The 25010-nt window shown below is 42.2% G+C and overlaps 1 protein-coding gene across 1 annotated transcript in view; it reads right to left on the bottom strand.

Annotated features, from left to right (window-relative positions):
• The window catches only part of TBC1D30 (TBC1 domain family member 30), a 50047-nt gene extending 26001 nt beyond the window's left edge, over positions 1 to 24046 (bottom strand). The window contains exons 1-2 of the mRNA XM_042816205.1: positions 23806 to 24046; positions 21788 to 21952 (exon numbers count right to left, since the gene is read on the bottom strand). Coding sequence (XP_042672139.1) covers positions 21788 to 21952; positions 23806 to 24046 — 406 coding nt within the window. The remainder of the gene's footprint in view (positions 1 to 21787; positions 21953 to 23805) is intronic.
• Between the last annotated feature and the right edge of the window lie 964 nt (positions 24047 to 25010).

Here is a 25010-nt window from a genome sequence, read left to right as displayed (position 1 = left end):
CTTTCCCTTCTAACGAGTTTTCCATCCTTGCATGTAATTCTCCTCTTGTCGTCAGTCGTGTCACCCATTTCATCTTGCCTACTCTTGCCCTAGAAAAAGGCCCAAGATGTCCAGAACTCTTCCTACAGTCTTTTCTCCCACAAACGTCCATTGTATGCTACATCTTACCACTGACCACCTTTACCTCTGCATTCAGTTGCCTTCTTCCCACAAACCTAAATTCCCCAATACCTTCTTCCCTTCTCAGCTCCCCACATCTACCCAACCCTGCCACCCTCGGCAACCATTTTCACTTGTTTTGCCCCTTTTTGCCCACCTTTTATGTCTGGGCTACATTTTTCACCATTGTGTAACATAAGCACACCTTTTGCAAGAAAGATTCTTGATCCCTTGAAGCTTTATGGGAACTTTTCTTACCAGATCCTCCACATGGACAGCCTGGCTGAAATGTAACCTGCATGCAGCTCCTGGGGACTGTAAGCACCAGAAGTACAACACAGCCCTTCTTTTTAATCAAACCAGACAGCCTAATAGTGTAATTTGGCATACTACATATTACCTCGGCAAATGACACCTCATACCTAAAAAAAATTAACCCATGTAGGCAGGAATGTGTTGGGAATATATTTGAATTAACTAACTCCACAAATACAAGCATATACAGAAGTATGATTGTTTGGCATCAATTAAATTACTGAAGGGTAGAAGAATGCCAGAATATGGCCTGTTCTATGTCCTTGTAACCTGGTCACCAGAAACAACTGCAAAAATTGTATTTGGAGAGTAATTAAAAACAAACAAACAACAACAACAAAAAAAAAAAAAAAAAAAAAAAAACCTCATACACATCTTTAAAACACCCACAAAACACAATCAGGCCTACTAGCTTTCCCATGTAAAATACACTATGAAACACCATAACAAAAGGCTGAGAGAAAGAAGATTTATACCAAACCTCAGGCCTCCCACTGCATGACCAAAGTGGAGCATATGACCATGTAATAAGCCACGTAATAAGGAGCTAAAGAAAGCATCCAGCCAAGTACTTGGATGAAGGAACCAAATCGTTGCTCCCCAGCTCCATGAAACAAAAGGATAGAGCCAAAGTCTGAGAATTTTTCAGCAATACTAAAACAGAAAAAACATACAAAGACAATCTGTTCTGATGCAACCTAAAGAGCTGTAGCTTCAAACTCACCAAGCACATAATTGTAGATTTTTGCCTGTACTTAAGAGGAGATGTTGAAACTCCTTGAACAGAAAACAAATAAATATTTTACAAGAAAACAAATGAGGAAAAGGGCTCTGAGCAGCTTTCTGTACAGTGGGATACCAAATCTGGGGACAAAAATGGCAACATAAACTACCACCTTATTGTTCCTTGCTGTTTCAGAAATAGCAAGATTCTTAGTCTTACCCTGTAATTTTTCTCTAAACATATATTTTCACCTGCAAAACCAGAAATAGCAGCCAGAGCTGCCATTAGAGCTCACTGGGATTCATGAAAGCACATCCAACAACTGGAGACCACATAAACTTCTCACTACAAATATGAAGTGTACACAGATACTAAGAAAACCTGAACAAAATTTAACTAAGTTCATTTATTTATTTATTTATTAAGGCTCATTAGGCTCCCTCTTTCCATCACTCTAGGGAAGCGTGCATCCCGAATGACGTCACTGTATTTGCCCACATTGAACAGCACACTGAATTAGCCTTGGGACTACAGCATTTGTGGTTGAGCTTTTGATTGTGTCCCCACAGGAGCATAAGTAACAGTGTCACTGTACAGATGTCGTTACCTGGAAGGCAGGGGTCTATGAGGGCTACAGGTAAGAAATCCTTCAGTAACAGAAATGCCACAAATTTTTAACAGAATGTGTTTAGGATCTTATTAGTAACAGCTCCAGAAACGAATCTCAAACACAGAAGCAGTCAGCACTACACGATTCCAAAAGCAGCCTTGCACACAAGTGCCTGACACACAATGGGAAAATGACCCCTACGTATTGCTGTGCATTGCTATAGGTTTTTCCCAGGCTTACACATTTTCTGTAGGCCTAAGATCAGTCAAGAAATAACAATGCTTTTGCGACATTTAACAGCTTGACATTAGAAACCGAATCTAGATTTCCAGTAGTTCACAGAAACTCAATGATCCAGCATTCTGAAGACGAGCAACCACAATCTAGCCCTCGGCAAAGATCACCCCTTAGCGTTTCTGCTGAGCGCCCGTGCCCCTGGAGCACGTCCCTACCCCCCGGCCGACCACGGGAGCTCACGGGACGCCGGCGCTGATGTAAGCTGCAGAGCCGCAGCTGCGCGTCCCTCGGATGTGAGCGCAGCCGGCAGCGCGCCGCAGACAAAGGCCGGGAGGCTCGGGGAGCCGGCAGCGGGCGAGCGACGCTGGGCTTCGTCACATAGGGAAGGAAAGTGCCGGAGGTGGTGCGCGGCAGGAGGAGGAGGCGCGGGGCGAGCCTCAGCCAGCGACAGCCTCGCAGGCCCGGGCCCCGAGGCGCACCGCGAAGGCGGATCCCGAAGGCGCCCGGCCCGACCCCGCCTCGCCGCGCCCCGCACCCCGCGCGGACCCGGGCGGCCATTTGCCGCGGTCCGGTGCCGCCGCCTCCCCGCGCCGCGCCTACCCGCGGCCCCCATCGCGTCCGGCTGCGTCCTCCCGGCCCGGCCCGGCTCGACCCGACCGCCTGCCCGCCCCCGCCAAGCGGCTTACGGGATTACGGCCGCGGCTCCGCTGCAATACCTGGCTCCAAGGTGCAGAGCAAGCGCGGCGCCGTGCGGGAGATGCAGCTCCGCTTCTTGAGGACGTTGCTGAGGATGGTGCCCACGCCGCCTCCCGAGCTCTGCCGCTTGAGGCATCGCCCGCCGCGCCGCAGCGAGCCCGTCAGCCGCTCCTGCCGCATGGTGCCCGCGGCTCAGCGAGCTGCCCCGGGGCTGCGGGCCGGTGGCATGGCGCGGGGGGCGGGCGGCAGCGGCTCTGCGAGCTAGCGGGGGTCTGCAGTGCGGGCAGAGGAGCGGAGGTGCAGGGAGAGAAAGAGGGAGGACGAGCAGAGGAGAGGGGAAAAAAAGAAGGTGGGGAAAAAAAAGAGAGTTGCTCCCGCCCACAATCCTAGCATCAGAGCCTGAAAACCTCCTCCAGCACCACCTGGATGCAGCAGCTCCTCACAGACATAAAGGGCGGCCCCGCTCCGGCACGGGGAGCAGCGCGGAGACGCTGACTGACATCCAGGACAGGCGGAGCGGGGCCGGGCAGGAATGGCGCGGCGCTCCCGACCCCACGACGCGCTGTCCAGCACGCACGCTTTCAGCATCCCCAAGTAAAAACAGCCGTCTGTATGATCCCAAATTACAGCCTCACGTCCCACTAGATACACTTCAAAAAGGAAGCTATTCAACAGCGTGAATAGGTGCATTTTCAAGAGCTTTCACTTGACTCAAAAGCTTCTTAAAATGTTTTGATACTAAATTTCAAGCTCTTCGTTTGATTGACAAGCAAGGGAGCATTCAAAATGCTGACAGCTTTTATCACCTAAGGCAGGTGGTGCTCCAGCTGAAAGAGAGACGTATCACGGAGTTGGACTTCATGTTCCCTGTGGGTCCCTTCCAGCTGAGGTTATTCTACAATTATGACTATGTCACATGAGTCAGGCTCAAAGACCAAGCTGCCCAAAGTCTGAACCCAACTGTCCATCATTGCAGCTCTGGAACAGCAACTTGCTCCTTTTATTAAACATGTCTGCCAGGTGCAATATGGAAACAGGCAACAGATAAGCAGTAAAGCCAACTGCATAAAGGATACCCCAACAAAACAAAACAAAACAAAAAAAGCTGTTTTTAAAAATCAGTTATAGCTAATCTAGAAGTTAGAGCTATATCTAGAAGCTACTTTTATTTTTGCAGAGTAGTGTGAATTTGTTCATGCCTCTTTAAATATCTGGTTTGGTTCTGCAGAGAAGTCACTACATTCGAGCTGCCAGCTCGCACTCTGAACAGATAATTAAGTCTGTGTGTCGGTGGTTCTTTTTTTAACAAAGGTGACACTTCTCTGCTGATGTAGATGATGCAAATCACTTTATTTCAGTGCCAGCTGGAGATGATTTAGTGGTTAAAGCATAAAATTTGAAACGAATTAATCTCACTAGGTGTACAGATTGTACCAGTGGGACCGCAGCAGAAGTACTTACATACAGAAATAACCACATAATCTGGTATTTTTCTCTTCTTCCTTTGGCACCATATGCAAGTAGTACCACATCCTTCTTTGATCATTCCAACACTGGCTAGCTCAATGCTACCAACCAATGGCCAAAGTCAAAGTTTCAGGACATGATTAAGGGTATCCATACTCAGTCATCTCACCAAATTGATGATAACAATATCTTACCTCCAATTGTTAAACAACTGCAAGTCAGCTCTAAGAAAGACATCAATGCTTAAATGATGAAGATAACCAGCTGCTTTTGTACAACCAAAGGAAGAGTACAGAGTTCTTGTTGCTGTAGTTTCTCCTACTTGTCATCTTGTTGCTGCGTGAAAACCCAGAAACAAACAGGACAGTAATTCTGTGACTCAGAATGGCCACTTTCTCAAGGACCAGCACACCACTAAGGGCACTTGCCCAACATGGCAGCCAATTAATCCAACATTACTCTTAAGAAAAATGCAAAAATGAACTATAAGAGACAAAATGAAAAAGCCAAGACATACTAATGGGTTTGATGACTCATTGGATCATCAGCTCAAATGGATTTCAGAGATAGGGCTAAGCCTCCCATTATGTATATACATACATATTTTAAGGACAGGAGCAGAGCTTCTAGAAAAATAGACGGCATCTTTTTTAACACTGATCAGGAAAAACCTCTGATTTGCCAGTGGCAAGCATTCTCTATCCCACTCCCTGGAATTGCAGACATCTAATCATGACACTGCATGCACAGCTTGTATAAGTTTGTCATGGTCACCATTAAGTTGTAAATAGTCTTCAACAGCATGGAAATTTCAAAGCGCAGAGAGAATAAAGCTCACAGACAAATCACCAGCTCCAAGCTGGGGTAAAAGCAACGGTTTAAAACCAAAGATGTCGCCAGTCACCATTAATCTACATTGCTACACAGAGTCATAAAAGGCTGGCCACACTAACAAGTTCTTAGCTACATTACCAGCAAGCCAGATGGCGTTCAGAAATGATTAATAAATAAATAAATTCAAGAGCCTTGGCTGGTCCAGTTACTTCACCTCTACCTACTTCATGATTATCAATCTGAGCCTTTACTTTTCCCCTTTACTACTTCTTTTTTATTTGTAGTTCATTTATTCCCTCCCACACAACACAGTCACTTTCTGAAAAACCTTTCCTCCTCATTTTGTATGTCTTTGCAGTCTCATCACCACCTGCTAACCATGCCTTTATAAACCCTGAGGATATCTCATAAGAAATCCTCCATGACAAGTATAACTTGCTCAGTTCCCACAGTCTGCCTTCTGGTGAATTGTCCTATGACCACCATAAGGTTTTGACATTGAAGAACCAACACTGCTCTATTTACCTTACTCCTCACCATTCACCATCCCACTTTCCTTCTGTCTGCACTAGGATAATGAGTTCAAGATGCAGCTAGAAAGGAAGAATAAACATCAGCAGTGACAGAATGGGGCTGCAGAGCAATCTTGCAATTAAAGAGAAGGATATTTCCTTTTGCACAAAGCTTTAGCTACTCAAATCCAGAACTCAGGCACACTTCACTGGTTCTTGTACAACATGCACAAAGAAGACTAAACATAACCAAAAGACTAAAAGTCATAAGCCATTTTCAGCTGGGTCATTGTATTTCACGTGTTTCATATCCCTCCCTTTATTTCATATGAAAGCATAGAGACCTTCCATAATTCTCATTTGCACCACATCTCTGTAAAAGGTTAAACAGTTAAAGTCTGGGGAGAAAGCTTGTTTGCCATGCTTTGGGATACCTGTGTTAGCAAAATATTTAACCAGCAACTTTTATTTTATAGGAAAATTGTATAGAATGTCATGCTTTTTAAAATGTGATGAAAATCCTTTTAGTACCTACACAAGTATTTACACAGATGTGTTTAAAAGCAGGAGGTGGTAGAACTGTACTGCATATATACACGAGAGAAAAGGCAAGTTCTAGGAAAGTTCCAATTTAAGCCATCAAAACAAGAGGCAGGTAGGTTTAAGAATGCCCTGCCTTGCATACAATGTCAAACAGCAGGTACTAGAATACCTTCCTAACCTCTAAGTGGAATTACATTTCCCACTAAGTCAAATATTAAGCCTCAAATGTGACTTATGCTAAGACCTTTTCTCTCAACAATTTTATGCATTATTCAGTCATCACAGTTAAAAAAAGCAGTTCAAAAATTTTTATACTATACTTCATCTCAAAACATTTTAGAAACTATGTTTAGGCAGCATCACTGCACTAGCTGCCCGTACAACGATTACTAGATGGCAAGTACATATCAATAATATAATGGAAAATACGTATTACAATAACAGGTAAAAGCTATTTTATTAACCTCATGATAGGCCAATTGCCTGCAAAGGCATTATTATTACACAGAATTCTGTAACAGTCCACAAAATATAACCGTAAAATGTAATTCCATTACCATTTGGCTTCAAATAGCTGAAATTGTAAATCAAGAAATTTGGAATCCATACCAACACACATTATGATGTGCACTCTAATTCATCATGAACTTCAAAGAGAAAAAAACACTTTCAAATTGTAGTGTCTAGGAGAAAACATGTGGAGTGAAATGAAATGCACCCACTTTTGAAGGATGACAGAATAAGACAGTTTGAGTTCTCCTAGGAAGCAAAACTATTTTAAATACACTTATTCCATTAAACCATCTTCTCCACTGGAGCACAACATTTCTATCCTATCCAATTCTACAGGAGTTCTATTATTAAACAACCATCCTGCCAAAAACAGTATGTTTTTGCTCTATCCTAAAAGCCATCTAATCTAATATAGGCTCTTGAACCAAGCTGAAGTTAATACTTTAACAATGCCATGACAGCTTCACATTATGATGTAAAACAAGCATAATTCATCTGACAACTTGAGAAGAGGCTTTTGGCTAACTGAATCTCTGGCACTAAAGGGGCATGGGTGCTACAGCAGTGCTGTGTCCTTGAACATGAGCTCCTGCCAGGCGGCCTAGCACTTCTCTCACCCCAGCCTGCATCTACAGCATCACCTCTTGCACTGCAGAGTGCACGGCAGTACTGCTATGCAGGCTCTTTTTTTGATTTCCTACCTCAGACAGCACAGGAAAGCAGATGCTTTGATGTAACAGCTGGCTGCAACTGCTGTGTGGACAACCAAGGACAACAGAGCCTGCAGGACTGCTTTGCATGGCCACAGTTGCACAAGCATGGGAAAAAGGAGCCTATGGGTAGAGGAGGACAGATTCATTTTACAACCACAGGAAACATGCTGTAAACACAAGAAAAAAAAAAAAAAGATTTTGGACTAATTGTCAGTTCTGTTACTAAGCCGATCTCTGTTCTCATACAAGTCAAGCAGGGTCATCTGCTTTGGACAAGGGATAAAGCTGGAGTCTGAAAAAAAAAAGAAGTTTTGCTATTGTCTTTGTGCCTAGAGAAGTTCACCTTGTGTACTTTCCCTATGAGCTCAGGAAAATAATTCAGTGTGTTGACACACCACTGTCAACACAGCATTAATATTTTAAGGTTTCCCATTCATTAGTACTTGGAAGGTAAATGCGACAAAAGAGTCCAGGACCTTGTTTTGTCCTATATTAGATATCATAGAAAGAAAAGAAGAAAAAAAAAAGAGTGAGAGCCAATCCTTGCTACAAAGGTATCCAGTGCAAATATAAACTACTCAACGGACAGGAAATAATATCTATCATTTTCTGAAATGGAAAATCAAGACTTAAACAATTAGTCTCAGGAAGTGTGCAGCAGAACTGAGAAACATACCCCAACATGCTCAGTTCTAGCCCAGGGCTACCTCTTCCTTTAGACTGCACACACCCTTCTTGTTTTTCCCTACAAAAACTGACAGCTTAAAGAGTAAATACTCTTTAACAGTGCCTTATTTTGAAGGAAGCCCTTAACACAGCCCACTTGTTCTTGGAGAAATTAAGGCAAAGTAGAGGGAATCTCAGGAATTCTTAGTACAGAGCTCACTGGCAAGAGGGCTTTGTTTATAGCTGTCTGAAAGAGAATATTGCCTGCATGTTGTTTAGCTGTATTTACCGAGGACTGAGTTAGAGAACATAATTAAAATAGCACCATTTACTACAGTGTGTATTTGGAAATTAATCCACAAGACTCCTGTGGTAAGAAGCTCACGGAAGTATATACACTATAGGATCCTTAAGCTTAGTATAATTGGGACTGGGCCAGAAAATAACTTCAGATCCAAGATTACTAACTATGATACTTGGTATTTTTTCTTGGTCATTCTCCTGCTTTCCCCAGTCCACACTATCCACTCTTGCCTTCCACACTATATGTGTATACTAGGACATGAAAGGCAAAGGCAAAGAGAAGGTCCCTTCAATACAGCCAGCTCTCCCTACATCACCTACCCACAAATGTGTGTGGTAATTTATCTTTTTGGAGTGAGGGACATTTACACCAGTAAGTTTATTCACAAGTTGAATTATATTTATCACAAACTGCTTCTCGAAATTTTTGGCAGATAAGTATGCCTGGGAGGTATGCCAAACTTTTGCATCAATGAAAAGACCTCAAAAATCATCTGTCTTTAATGAAGCCACCTGCAAATCAGTTGTGGAAGCAGTTGCTAGCAGAATGGGATGGAGCTGTGATGACCAGTTTCCTATGTAGAGAGGCACCACACTCCTAGGCAGTCAGTCAGTGCAGGTAAGACTTCCTGAAGGCCCCTTGCTTCCCATATTGTTCTCAAAGTAGCACAAACAATGCTTATGCAGTTGCATTACGTGTGTGAGAATGCGGAAGCCCTCAATAGTATCACAGGCTGCTAAACCAAAAGTACGGAGACACTTGTAACCCTCTTGAACCCATCCACAGCATCTCCCCGTTTGTAAAGACGTAGTTTTTTCTACAAAAATGGAGCAGCAGAAAGACCTGGCAGCCGTGCAGCACCAGGACTCACTAAGGCAAACAACAGAACTGCACATTTATGTCTCCCCAGACCCACACAAAGACCCCACTTTCCTGAGTCCTTTAGGAAACCTGTTCCCAAAACACAACCACACTGAAAGCTAGGAATTATGTTACTATTCAAATGCTATAACAAATTATTAACTCTTCTCACCATGTCACCAGCTCTCACAATCACATTATTAAAAAAGTTCATTTTCTGCAGCATCTGCAGTTTCTAGACAAAACCATTTTTGAGGATGGAAAAATTACATTTGCTGATAACACAGCAACACTGTGCACATAATGACAACAACCCATGCCAATGGGTTAGGTACAAAGAGTGACCAAACTCATTCCAGGCCCACCAATGGGAAATGCCTGTTCCCAGAGTTCAACACGAGAGATCTGAAAGAATTTCTGAAAAGCAGAAACCAAATTATGCTTTGTAAACATCATACGCCACAGACCAAAGGCACCTCAAATATATTCAGAAAGAAAAAAAAAAAAAAAAGATAACCTAATGTTACCAACTTGATGTGGTTTGAAAACCTTTACCTTAACATAGTGTGCTGTGGCTGCACTGACAGGACAAGGCAGAGATTTAACTCAGAATTGTCCTTATAGGAAACAAAAAGAATTTTGAGTATATGGTTGCTTGATCACAGGACAGTAATAACTCAATTCCCCTTATTAAGCCAGTAATAGAGGGCAACATACTTGCACAACTGAGTAAGCCTGACTCTGTAACTCTGTAAAGGTATTTCTACTCATCACAGCACCCATAAATTCTAATTCTGGTCTGCAGCACTGTATTAGAGTAGGTGCTGTACAATCACAGAAAGACAGTCTGCCTGCTTTAAAAGAAAGAAATAAAAGAAAACACAGTAGCATAATACAGAGAGACAGTAAGATTATATTGGTAAGCATAATGGATAGCAGCAGTAGTCAGAATATAAGAGATGCTATTGCGTTTCTGTACTAGAAATGAGTAACAAAGGAAAAACCTGAAGGAGGACAACAAGGTGGCATGAGGTCAATAAGAGGGCCAAGGGATTACATTTTAATCAACTTCAATGTGGATAAACACCTATAAGAAAACCCCAACACATGGGGAAATTCAGAAGGTGCTTGTTTTAAAATGCTAAGTGAAGGATGAAGGATGAAGGTGTGACAAAACCTTGAACAGTGAACAGGAAATGACAAATAAGTGACAATACTAGGTTGCAAAGAGTTTTGTATGTTAAAGCAATGAAAGCAAGATGATAACTATACCTTTGAAGGCTTTAAGAGAAGCAGAAGCACATAGCACACATAGAAACACCTATGCACCAATACTAAAATACAAATGCGTCAATCTCAAACTGAAGTCTTCAGTTAACTCTTTGTATATATCATGTATTCTAAAAGGGCTTAAGTATACTCATCAAAAAGAGTTCGGGAAGCGTTCAGTGTCCCAAATGCTTCCAACTGGCTCTTAATCAGAGAGAAGTGATAGATAAGTCAGCAATATGGATCTTTTCATGTTGTGAAATTACAAGGAAAGGGGAGGGGGAATTGTGAACAACAGCATTCAAGTTTATTTTTTCCTAATTAGGTGCAACTACATGAATTCATTCTGAAGTCAACACTGCCATTTGAGGAACAGAGCGACCACTACTGTCCTGATGAAGGACAGAAAGAAATCTGTAGCGAGGCAAAGAGCAAAAGTCAATTTCACTCATCTCATTTAGGCACTGGTTATAACAGTAGAGCAGATCACACGCAGTTACATTAAGCAGATATTTGCATTTCATGAGCAAGGTTAAAGACATATCATGCAGGCATTGCTATAGAAACAACGCATTTTAACTGCAGTAGTAAACAGCATAAAGTCTCATGTTAGCCGGTGGAATAAAAATCACAGCAATGCCTGTGTGCCCAATAAAATATATATGGAGCACATTTTAACTAGAATGTCACAGCAGATGCCTTTTTTGTCAGAGAAATTATCTGCTTCTACTGAAACATAATACTATTTTCATAAGGGAAACACTAAGAAAAATCACTGAAGAGGCCTACCTAAAAGTATTGCTGATAAATGTAAGAACTAAGAAATGTTCCCTTACCTTTCCAAATGATGGAAAGCAAATGCATGTCTTGGACAGTATACATAGCATACAGTGTACACCAGAATCCCACTTCAAAGTCACATGATCATTTAAAAAAACTAATCACCAAATAAGCAGAAAATATTAATGTAATACAGTAAAAAGAAAACAAAAACCTATTATTTTGACAGTTTTTATTTGTAGTCATGTTTAAATATTTACAGAACAGAGTTCACAGTATATTGCAGGCTCTCAGGTCTCAAACGGGGGCACTCTTGCCTTATTAGAATTTGATTATTTGCTTAGCATCTAACATAGAAATTGAATATCACAGTGTGAATTGCCAACTTGGTTGATTTCAACAGCTATTTCAGAAAAAGCAAGATTTTAATCTTCCAAACAAAAATAATGAGAGCAAAACCAGTACGTCTCCAAGAAAAGATTTGTTCACAAAAAGAACACTTTCAAAGATCTTTGACTGTAAAGTGACTACCTAAGCTAGAAAAAAGACTAAGCAAAAAATGCCTTTGCTTTGGGCTGTGAAGCACTGTGGAGATAGAGCCATGTGTATATACAAAGTTTTTAGATATCATTTCTTATTTGCAGTAATGCTAAGGACCTGCATCAAAGACCAAGCTCGAAATGTGCAACGTGTTCCGTATATAGTTAGCAAAAAAGACACACTGTCCCCAGCTGCCCCTACTTTCTAGCAAGGATCCTCCCTTTCACAGCATGTGGCCTCCATGGATGGAGTTTCAGTAGAGAGGAATGGAAACAAAACCCTTTCTGGGGTTGCAGAGGAAAATGCTCACTCCAACAGAAGCTAATGGATTTAGTAGGACCGCAAATCTTGATCAGTCAGAATGGATGTCATCCACCAGCAATCAAGACCTTTGATTGCATATACATCAGTTGCTGCTTGCAGATGCCACTAGTCCTCTAAGAAATGTAAATGTTCCCATTACATTTTGTTTGTAAATGAAACTACTGCAAGCTTTCAGACCACATAATTCCCTTCTCCATCTACCACGTGGGCCATAACTTCACAGAGCACTTCTGCAACTGCCAATAAAGGAAGTGACTAACATAAAGCAAAAGAACTTCAAACTAACTTTGTGTGTCCCACTCTTATTATAAATTTGTTTTCCAGGAGGTCCTCTCACCATTTGTTTGTTCAGAGACCAGCTCATTAAATTCCTGACTTCACTGGGCTTCTCTAGGTATTACCACAGATCTTTAGAACTAATTCCTCAAATTAATATTCTCTTAAAAAAAGTAATAATAATAATATCAGCTATATATACTGATTACCTACCCACTCTGACTTCCTTCAGTGGATAACTATTTCTCCTTCAGGATCTAAGGCTCACTGTTGCTGTCAGTGATGACTAGTTGAGGCTAGAAACCAGCAGCAACATATTGAAAATAAATCCTTCAAACTGCTACCTATCAATGATGCCTAATGCAAGCCAAGAACCACAAACTGTACATGCTTTGTATTTTGGCAACATGTACTGTATGGATGACAAGGAAAGCATTACATTGATTGGTACCAAGTTGTTACAATTTTAGAGAGGCATATAAACTTATAAGTGATTTAATTGCTAATAAAACATAATAGAAGGTTTCAAATTTTAAAAGGTTTCAGATAATACTAATAATTCTTTCTTCTTTTACAAAGGTGTTACAGTAAGATGATGTAACAAGGGGATGTAACAGACTTCACTTCTCTGGCAAATTTCAAGTGTATACAAAGAGCACTCATTCACTGCTCAGCAAGTCAAATTCAGCTTATTACTAACTTCAAGGAGCAAAACATTTTAAATATGAGGAAATCTCCAGAGTAGCATAGAATTATAACCAGGAGTATTGATCTGAAAGGACTAAATTCGCAGCCCACTTTTTTAATACCTCATTTTTAAATTCAAGCTTATCTCACAGAACTGCAAAAACATAGCTGCTAGGACTGTCTGATGCTTCAAAAATCAGTCTATTCCTAGCACTAATTATCCCAAGCAGCTGTTATCCTCCATTTGATCTACAATATCCAGGAAATCTCTTCTTCAAAGACTAACTCAACTGAAGAACTTTTTGTGTGTGATATTCAGAGATAAAATTCACTTATACTGCTTAAACGCTATGCACTCTGTTGAACATTTTCAGTGAAGCTCCATTAACCTTCCTGAAAATTCACAATAATTTCCAAAATGAATAAATAAATAACATTTCATTAGGAGAAAGGAGAATGAAGAACAGCAAGGTTAACAGTACTAAAGTATAATCCCCAGAAGAATTAAAAAGTAGGTACTGCTAAACTAGACAACTGTGAAAGACTATGCACACAATGTAACTGCACAGCTTTTTCTCTCAGGGTATTTCCAGCAAAAGATTAAGGATTGTATCATTTGTGTACTATAGTTAGGTAACTGACACAGCCACCCATCCTGTGAGCTCACGTATACAAACAAACCCATACATCTTGAATGCTCGAAGTTTCCCATGTCAGGTGTTTTCACTACTTGCAGGTGTAAGAGTAGATCTGTGATCAGATCAGAAGTGTCCAAAGGAGGTATGAATCATGACTGCTGGCTATCTCCATCACGTGCTCCCAGCATGCGTCACCCCTTCTCAAATGGCCTTTTGCAGCACTGGTTGTACAGCCAGCTTCCTCTCAAATTCCCCTTTAAAGCTGTGAATTCCTAGTATCCCAGATATCCTGGACACAGCAAAGCTCATGCCTACTTTTAGTTCTGCTGTTGCCTGTGTTACACAGAGCTGTGGGCTGAGCCCTTTGCTGGGCCAGGGCACACGCTCCATTCCTTCCAGCCCTGCCTGGCACTCCCCTGCCCCAGGCAGGCTCCCTGGCTTGGAATGATGAGCTCAGCTTCACACTGATCCTGTGCGGAAGTCAGCATCTCAGCTCATTTAACCACAACACACTCACTGTGACTTTAATAAAAACCTTGCTTTTCCAGTTCTTCAGGGAACTGTGAGGCCAATCAAACTTCACTGCAGATGAGGAATCCATCTCAACACACAGAGAGAACAATATTGCCTGACAGAGTTGTTACTAATGTCACGATTGACTGACTAGGGACAGCAGATGATGAACAGGCAGTTCTGACTGTTTGTTGTCAGCAAACAACAGCATTCTTCCTTTGGCTGACTGAACAATCTCCTTAGTTTGAGCTGATCCAGTACCACCTCTCTCTGTTATAGCTGTACTGAAGAAATAAGATGTCACTGATGTGAGAACCACTTTGTTCAGACAAATTCATATATAGCTACTACCAGAGCATTACTTGATAAGGAATCCAAAAAAAAGAAATTCAGCTGCAATAATCTATCAGATTAGTCTACATTTCTAATACTCAGCAAGCATTTTATGTAACAAGTACTATCCAATACAGCAACTTCTCATGGCACAGCTGTTGTGAAAAACAGTTCAGCGCACTCAAAATTCTATGTGCATAACAAAACTAATCCCAGGAGGTCTGCTATCACTTTGCAACAGGAACAGGGCTACAGCTACACAGAAGAATATGGAAAAGGCAGCAATCAACCTTAGTTGTAAGCACATACAAAATAAATACATTCTCAGGTGTAGCATTAAGTCAAGCTTTTCTTTGCTGTCACAGCTGCTAACACAATGACAAAGAATATTAATATCCTGTAAGAAACACTGTATGACAAGAATGTGTCAGTGATCCTGCAATCTATGCGTTTACATACAGAGCAGTCTGCACTTCTGATTGCAAAATGGGCCTAGATTCAGCAGCAAAATTATCGTTTACAGAAAGATGCACTGAATTCACTCATCATATCTACAATAGGCAATGAAGTATTTATTCTGGTAATATATACTGTAGCCACATTCAGCTGTTAACAACCCATCAGGTTTCTGCATCACATAAAAACGTTGTAGAGCTATTTTAATGCAGTTGGGTACAATGGTGAAAGCAGCAACCACTGCTTGGATGGTGACTATTTATAGGGTGATAGCAGCAGAGATCAACTATGAGACTGTATTATGTGACACTGTACACACAGATCAATTTGACATCACTTTACCCCCACCCCAGAAGTCTGTCATTTCCCAAGGCAAGTATTCAAAATGAAGAGAAGAAAGCATGCAGATATATGGCTCTAAAGTTTGCAGGCCCCACAGTCTATACAGAAGGGGGATGTCATGGTTGTTTGACCAGGTCTCACTGCACTCCATCGGGTGAAGGCTGGTTATCTCCTAAACCATGAGAGCTGGTAACTCCTAAACCATGCCTGGTACAATATACCATCAATCCAAAGTGCCTGAAAGCCTAGAACTTGACCAGATGCCAAGGTTCATAACAAAAGCAATCCTCCTGGATCCTGCCAAAGCAGCAGTCAAGACAGTTTTCTTAGCTAAACTCTGAAGGAGCCCACAGTAAAAGCCCTTTCTGAGAACTGTGCAGATTTTAGCCAATGACAGAACATATAATCATAATACATCAGCAGGGACATATTTTGAATGCAGGCAAGACATTTCAGTATTGAGAGCTAGGGGCAAAGAGGTATAGTGAGGAATACCAGACACAGAAAAAGTAAGGATCTATATGCTCTCCAAAGAGACAGGAGGAAAACATATGGCTTAAGAATAAGTGTTAACTGTTCAGCTCCTAATCCAACTTGGTAACCTCAGTGCTGAGCAGCCAGAGTGAACTGCAGAGATGGCTGAATGTACATTCCCAGGAAAATCTCCAGTAAAAAGCTGGTTGGAAACATTAATGGAAAACTACCACAAAATGCCAGCTCATGAAGAGCAAAGTCCTTCATGACAGAGTACTGTATTTGGGAAAATAACAAAACAAAACAAAACTAAAAAAACATCATATTTCTAAATGCTAAAAACATAATTTCATTTTGACTCTTTTTGAAATTAAATGCTGTAATGTCTAAAAAATGGCTCATTACATAACATGAAATGAGAAAAGACAAGGACTGTCAAAATCTCAACAAAGCATTTCAGCTCAAAATGTAAGCTTTCAGAATTTTGCTTCATAAGCAGTTGACTTTGTGAGTGGGTGTTTCATTTCATGTTGGAACAAGATACTTTTTGTTGCTGCATTCTAAAAGTGGAATTTCACCTAAAGTGAGGATTCCAGATTGTGTACCGCACTAAGTATTATTTTTTGCCATCTTCTGAATTTGACATTCTGCAAATGTACAGACCATTGGAACTTTTGAGCTGGGATATGATCAAACCAGAGGGTAAATCAATCCTCTCACTTTTTAGAGAAAAACAGCAGATGATTTCCTTTTTAGCAGTAGAAAAGGAAAGAACTTCTTCATCTCAGGAGTCAGTAAACTGAAATTAATCCCAAAGTGGCCTTCTAAGGGATGCCAACTCTGCACAGTCACGATTTGCTAAGCCTGGCAAATATTCCAGTCAGATTCCTTACAATCTAGAACTCATATTACAGCTTTGTTTTTACAGTGGAGAATATCAGTATTAGAAGATGGCAGTCAGCTTTTTACAAATTACTACAGATTAGCCAAACAAGGGCTTCTGCAGACTCACACCAGCACAGATCAACCTGAAGAACTGGCCGGAGACAACAAAGTGGGATAGTCTGTCCCCACAGTGCTTATCAACACCGCCGTTACCAGATGATCAAAGATGTAAACATTCATTGCCTACCTCAATTCTGCAAAAGATCTGTACTATGTATGCACATCCCATCAACAACACAAATACACGGTACGTCTGGTAACTTAGTTGATAGTTTTCTAGAATAAGAAACATAGCATGATAAACAGTGGCACAGCACAGCACTGAGCCAGAATATTCATAGAATCATAACATTCATTTGCAGCTCAGTTAGACTGCTTCCTCTTGCACTGCTTCCCTCAGTTTCAGCACCCTGGCTGTGCAGTTCACCAAATACCAGTTCCCAGATCCTATTCTCATCAAAATGAAGTAATCATGTAATTCACTACCTAAAAAGTCCCCAGGATTATTCAGGTTCTGATTATTTGTCACCCTTTAACACAGAGCTAGCACCTTTTTTGTGTTGATAGTTTAAGTAGCTGCATTCAGTACTAAGATAGCAAGCTCCCAATAGTATTTAAAAATCAAAATCACTGGCCTTGTAACAGTGAACATCCTGTTCAGTATTCCACACTGCTGGTACTGTGTATGAAATCACTCACCCTTCTATCTCACAGACTCACTAACAGTTATCTAGAATACATAATCTAAAGTTCATTATCAAATACTAAATATGACATACAACTACTTACAAAAACATTTTGCCATGACCTGGTGCATACTAATATAGACACTGTTCACAAGTAATCCTTCTCAGACCAGGCTCCTGTTGCACTGGATTCTGTTGCTCTCAGATTTGACAAAATCTCGGCTGGCTAAAGATGAATGAAATGTGATAATCAAGTGCCATTTAATTTCACAGCAGCGTATTCACCATTATTAGATCCTTCTAAGGATTCTCACAGCTACCAACCTCAACAAGCCAAGCTCCAGCATCCTGAAATACAGGTTCTCTCCTGTCCCATTATCTCACTTTCTACAAACAGGACATAGATCAGATTATGAAATCTTTACTAATCTTTACTTCAGCCCACTTCCATACCTGGAGTCATAAAGAGCATAGAGCGTCTTTGCTCTATAGCACACAGGTAACAGTTTGTTGACAATCACAACAGTTAAAAATCAATAAAAATATTCAATTTATTTACTGCAGCAAATACGTAATGCTCCAATAGGGAAACTGACTGTAAAGAAAATTCAGCCTACACTTAGCAACAAGGACATGATTCAGCAGAGGGCTGTTAGAGTTAAGGCAGTATGGTTGGGTTGCAGTTGGACGTGATGATCTTTAAGGTCTTTTCCAACCTGAGCGATTCTATGATTCTTTGATTCTACGAATTTAACAAACACCTGGAAACAATCATCACATCTTTAGGATCATTATCCTGTTTCTTTCCTGCTTCTCTTTCCCCACCAAAAAGCTTCCCATGGGGAAAGGATGAAGTAGAATTAAACTAAAAACAATTCATTAGGAAAAACAAGAAGCAACCACAGCATTTCTTAAAGTATCAAATTCATTAGCATCCATGAAGGATTGAGACTGGTAATGTAAGTACACAAACATTGATGAGGTGCAGAGATAGACTAATTTGAGGATGACTCAAGTGAAATGAGACTCCGCAAGAAGTAAATCTCTTATTTTAAGTGTATCAAAGGAGGAATGTATTTTTGATAGATGAATTAAATAGCTATTGCTATAAAAAAGGAAATCCATCTGGCTTCAAACATCGGAGCTACTGAGTTAAATTTAAAATTAGTCAGATTGCAACAGGAAATCTAAAGAAGAGTTGGAGATGAACACAGAAAGCACACAGCCTATCTTTTAATTGCAAATGGAAATTGCAATACTAATACTTTTGATTTTTAATACAGAACACTCTCCTCTTTAATATACATTTTAGATACTAAAGTGAGGAACAACTCACAACTAACCAACTCATACTACTACAGTCTCAGACAAGGTTTTGTCAGTATCCTCTAAGTGAGATTCCTACCCTGTAAGAAGAGCTCATTGTAGAGTGACCATAACACACTCTCAGCAAAGAGTTCAAAGCCTGGCCATCACCCAGAGAATGCAGAGGGTACATCACTGAGGCCAGGTAACAACAATTTGCACTACTTTCTATAGAGGCTTTCTATTGAGGTAAGATGCACTCAAAGAGATCAGAGCATTGCTACTAAGTACGTACACAAAACTCTGAATTTATAGACTCCAAAACACTCAGCTCTCATTATCAGGAGCTTCTCAATAACCTCTACAGCCACATCGGAACTAACTATCAGTTCTAATTAAGATATAATTTGTCACTATTTTTCCAACTGCTTCCCATATGAAACCTAAAACTTTCCTTGTAATGTACATTTATTTGCCTCTTGTGAAGCTCTTACGTTCATGTTTAAGGAAATGATACAAAAGCTTCCAACCTACAAAACCCAAAGAGATGCACCTCAATCTCTGCGTGAAATAAAATATGCTGTCTCCCCCTGCTGGCTCTGCATTAAATCAAACCACTTGGAGGGAAGGGAAAAACAGAAAGCAAATATTTAGTGCCATCCTAGAGAATTCTATATTGGAGCCAATGTTGAACAGCAGAATAATAACAATCTTCAAGCTCAGTTTCTAAGTACAACAACAGAGTACACTGTGAGACACAGTTAAAGTTATTATAGGTATCATAGCACTAAACAAACTCTTAGTGAAAGGTTCTTTTGAAAATATCTCTTCATCAAAAATACAAGAGAATATTAATGCACGTTGTGTTAATATAACTTCAGTTTTGTATTGAACCAGATTTAAGCATCTGGATGTTGTCCTAAGGTTAATTTGACAGATGTTCTACCTCTACACAGAGATTTCACCATGTCAAGACAAAAAATATACCTGACAGCAGTGTTAACAAACAACAAAACTCTACGTAAATCAATCAAAGCATCACTGTATTATTACAAACACTGCAAAGTCAGAATTAATGACACCACAGGTCAAAGATTCTTTTTTTCTTGGTCACTAAGAATATTATTTAGAGAAAAAAAAAATATTTAGCAACTTCTCCTTAGTTATTTGAGAAAAATTTAAAGGGTTTAGGCCAGCAGAAATACATTTTGGGGTGGGACGGAGGTGAACTTTTTTTTTTTTTTAATGTTTTTTTTAATGTTTTTTTTTTTAAATGTGAATTGTTTTTTTCAAAGCTGACAGGGGAAAAGAAGATCTTTTCTCTCTTAGCTTAACAGTTTTGTTGAGATTTTAGTACTTTACATACTCAGCAACTGCACTTGTCACACCTGTCTAAGCTATTACCTTCTCCTATGCTTTCATTTCTGCCACCCTCTGAGAAAACGGAAATGGGGAAGTGCTACGAAAAGAAAAGAGGAATTATCTTTCAAATGGATCAGCTCTCCAGTCTGGTTCACCACATACCACACAGTGGTTCCTGCCTATTACAATGCAGGAAGACAGTACAGAGGGAAGAACAAAAGTTTGGGAGGAAGAAAACCAGTTGTGCCTGCAGTTGGACAGCTGCTGATCACCTAACAACTCAAAGGCACAACTACTGGAAACTTGTACACCTATTCCAAAACAAATGTAGCCATAGCAAGTCATTCAAAAAAACTCCAGTGGCTTTAGATCAGATCTTTACATAAGAAATAACTAAGTTTTGGCTGTCTTGGGATACACAAGTCTGGATTTTCTGAGCCACAAGCGAAAGTTAACAAAAAGTTAAACAAAAATCTGCATGCCCATGGACTGATATTAGACAATAAACTGTTACCTTAACGTTTCAGCTGCTATCTCAAGTATTGCTGGCAAATTAATGGAAAGGGGCATTATGTTTAAAACACAAGTACTAAAGTCCCTGAAAATTGTAAGAACACATTCATATTTAGGATGAAATCCCACATCCCTCTGACTCAAAAAGTTTCTAACCATACAAATGAGATCAGGATGTTGACACCTTCAGAATTTACAGTCAGCCCTCTAAATACTTAAATGCATGCAAAATGAAAATACTCTTATTTAAAAGCAGGCTATAGCATATGCTTAATGTTGAAAACACAATTATCAAGCTGATGTTGATGAAGAAAAATAACAGGTGAGAAGTAGAAATACATCTGAAGTAGTACATGTCAGCCAAGATCTTTCATGCTATGCTTTAAGTCAACCAAAGGAACATTTATAAATGCTTAAAAATGAATAGACCTATAACTAAATTATGTTAGCACATGCTACTACAATAAGATTCTTTTAATAATATTTTACATGCACCTCAAAGCTCCTACCAGGCATTTCTGTGAAGTGACCATGCTTTATTTACTGTACCTGAACATTTCTGTACCTGTCACGCTGCATGTTAATAAGAAAATAAGACAGGAAACAGGTTATTTTCACATGTCCACTCTGAAGGCATATTTTCTATCTATTTTGACACATAACATTACATTTTTTCATTTTAGCAGCACTCATAAAAGCATTTCAGCATGCCTTTAGATGACAATTTTGCCAAGCCTCAAAAAAGGTTTCACTGTGTTGGAAGAAAAGGCTAAGCAATTAAAGATCAGCATTTCTCCCCTTTCCCACCTGTTCCCTCTGACACCTCCAAACACACACGTGCTGATAAAGATGTCTGGGGAAAGTAAGTTTGTTTATACTAATGCTCCTCATCTTGAATCAACTCAATAGAAAGAAGTAGCACGCACTACTAACAAAATGCTGAGAAGACCGTTGCATTTGCCATGTGTAGCTACACAAAGCTGTAGCTACAACAGCCTATCTAGTCAACACCTTAAATCAAACTGTGCTTTGCCAGGTGCCACAGACACCACTGGAAGCCAGCCGTGTAAGAAACAGCACAGTCTGGCTTCATGATTTTAAATCAAAGGCAAGGGCTTAATTGAAATACTGCCCACGTTAATGAAATACACTACTTACACTAATACACACGCAAACAGAACAGCACTTACGTCGTTTCTGGGAAACTGCCTGTAAACAAGCAGTGACAATGTCGCAGTTCTTCTGGACTTTATGCACAAGCCTGTCTTTCAGCTTCAGAAGATGAAGTAACTTCGCGGATTGAACAGAAATTCGGTAATTCAGTTCCCGTTTTATAGCTGTCAATTCATCCACATCTGCCAATAAGCAGAGAAAATAACCTCAGTCCAGGCCAAAACATACAAAAGAAGCCTATTGTAGTTGACATGCAAAGTTACTTGCCCCCAAGGCATTTACAAATGCAAATTTCCCATATACTGGAAGATCTATTGAAGGGGACCATCCCCGATTACAAACATTTTCAAGATCTGAGCCACAGTCTCCAACGTTCATTCAAACTGAAGTACCTCAATTAGTTGTGCAGTGTATTAAAGTTAGCAACCATATTGTGATAAATCAGAACCTTCATGACAGATGCAGCAGAATACATCTCGATTAGCACAATCAGGGGGTACGTTTTATATACAGAACACTGCCTGGGAAAACATGCAAAAGGAATAAGTAAGTAGCAATGGACAAAGGAAAATGTTCAAGAACACTGCCTGCAAAGCTAGGGATGCAACTCCAGGACGAGCTCTAAGTGGAAAACTATTTCCACTAAAAGGCAAATGATGTTGCTTCAGTCAGGGCCTTCACTATTTCCACTGGTTTCAGTGGCACCAGAGCTCCCAGCTCAACAAAATGACTCAGCTTACTTCTAGTGCTCCTGCTGACACTTGTGCAGCGAGCTTTAGAGATGTGGGAGAGAGTTTTGGGATTCTCTCCTCTGCGCATCCCACCAGTGAAAGTCTGGGTTTTGCCTACCACATGCTGACCTCTTCAGCTCTTTGCTACAGAACAGCCTGGTGAAATTTGCTATTGCTGTCCTGACAGCTCTCTTCCTGAGACTGTTCTCAAACCCTATTGCTTTCAGTCCAACCACACCTCTCAAAGCTGAAAGAAAAATCAATCAAAAAAAATCCATAGTGCAGTAATCTGATCCAGCGAGCAAAAAAGTTGATGCCTTCAGGAAAAGCTACCATTAGTGCAATGGTGATTGGCTCATACAGCAAAACCTTCCTCAAAACTCTACAGAGCTTAAAAAAAGGACAAAGTAGGCTGAAATGCTAACCAGTTGTGGGATGGGAGAGAACCAGGTATGGCAGCAAGGGCAGATGCTGGCAAAAAAAACCCTGTATTCTGCAGCAGGCAGCGCATCCAGATCGGTCCCTGCTGCTCAATCAGTACCTCCCATCTCTGGGATTGGGCAAAGTGATTTCATGCCACATCATACCAGGGAATAAAATTAAACTGTATTCCTACTGACATGGACAGTCACCACAAAAGCAGTGAGGTGAATTTTAGCCTTTCTTGTTCACTCCAGTTAGTTGTTCCTGTAAAAACCATTAATTACCGTTGCAGCAAAAGTCCTAAGTTCTAGTTCCAGGACATACATTCCCCATGGGACATACAGAACACGAGCCCATATCCTGTAACATCGGGTTGAATACCATCATCTCATTAGGAAGCCAAACAAGGAAGCAAAAGGCTGTTTGCACAGCCTGAGAAACTGGCATGTCTATTCACCTCCCGCTTTCTGTCCTTGACAGAAACAAGGATATCCTGACATCAAGAGACAAGAGATCTTCGTATGGTCCTCTTCACCAGGCTGGCTTGCGGCTGCAAGCCCACCCTTCAGGAAGCATTCACTGTCACAGCTGCACGGGCATCGTGAGCCCCTTGACAGCTTCATTTTGGTTCGTTTTTATTTTGAATTCATTTTGCTTTCCTTGGAGACAAGTTTACCTGCACAGTAAGCTGAAAACCGCAAAGCTGATGAGAATGACAAGAGCCTGAAAACACGGCCAGCTTTCACGGAGGAAGGAGGGAAAGAACAACAACGGATGACACCCGTTCCACCTGCCGCAGGTGAGCCCGCCCCGTCCCTCAGGCCCGGATGCAGCGAGCCCCGTGCCGAGCGCTGCACCGAGTGGAGGGGAGCGGCCCGTACCTTTCAGCCGCAGGTACTCGGCGCGGCTCGGCCGCTGCTGCCGCAGCTCCCGCAGGACGCGGGGAGGGGCGGCCACCTCGGCGGCGCTGTAGAGCTCGGTGAGCAGCCCGCTGACGAGCGACGAGGTGCGGCTGGAGCGGCCGCTGCCTGGCACCTCCTCGTCCTCCTCGTCTTCCTCTTCGGCTAGGCTGTCCGCGCTGCTGCCCGCCCGGCCGCCCGCGCCTCGCTCTCCCGCCTCCATCTTCCGCGGCCGCTCGGCAGCGCCGAGTTCCGGACTCGGCTCGTTCCACGGCCGGCCGGAGGTGGCGGGGGGAGTCCGGGCTCCGGGGCGTTCCCCGCGGGCAGGAGCGACGCGAGGCCCTCCCCGCGCACCTCGCGGCGTGGTAGAGCCCGCGGCCGGGGCCGCACCTGCGGGCATCACCTACCGCCGGGGGAAGGCGCGGGCAGGGCGGGGGGGTGAGGAGCTGGGTGGTGAAATGCAACGGTTGGCAAAAGTGGTATTCAGAATAAAAAGCTGCGCTGTTTGTTACAGCAGGTGTTAAGCTGTGCAAAGGTATAAAACTATTAGGGAGCGTTCAAAGGAGGGTGAGGAGATGGAGAAGGTTCCGTGCGACGGGCGGCTGAGGTTCCTCGGTACGCTCAGCGTGGAGCAGAGGGGAGGGCTGATGGCTGCAGCTCCTCGCAGGGCTGAGCTCTGCTCTATGTGACAGAGGCAGGGCCCGAGGGAACGGCATGGAGTTGTGTCAGGAGAAGGGCAGCTGGGGGTTGGGGACAGGGTCTGCACCAGAGGGCGGCGGGTGTGGAACGGGCTGAACAGGGCAGTGGGCGCGGCGCCGAGTTCAAGGTGGGTGTGAACAATGCGCTCAGGCGCAGGGTTCGGTTTCAGGTGATGCCGCGCGGAGCCGCAATCGGAATCGATGACCCCGGCGGATCCCCCCACCTCACGCAGGACGCCCCGCACGCCAACCGGCGCCGCTGTGGGCGAGGCGCAGAGCCGCCGCACCGCCCCCGGTCCGCCCTGCAGGGCGGGGCGCTGAGCAGCACCTCCCGCCCACGTGACACCGCTCCCCCCGCTCGCCCTGGTCATATGCCGGGGGCGGGGCGGGCCCGCGCTCTGCTGCCGGGGCTGCGCTGTCGGCCGCTCCGCGACGCCGGGGTCTGAGCGACGTCGACGCATTCCGTCCGTCCGTCTGTCCCTCCGCCCG

The sequence above is a fragment of the Centrocercus urophasianus genome, unplaced genomic scaffold, assembly GCF_019232065.1.
Source record: "Centrocercus urophasianus isolate 14NV4802_14NV808 unplaced genomic scaffold, USGS_Curo_1.0 seq_15, whole genome shotgun sequence".
In the NCBI taxonomy this organism is placed as follows: Eukaryota; Metazoa; Chordata; class Aves; order Galliformes; family Phasianidae; genus Centrocercus; species Centrocercus urophasianus.
The sequence above is the reverse complement of the archived record's forward strand: the minus strand, read 5'-3'. Positions and strand labels throughout refer to the sequence as shown.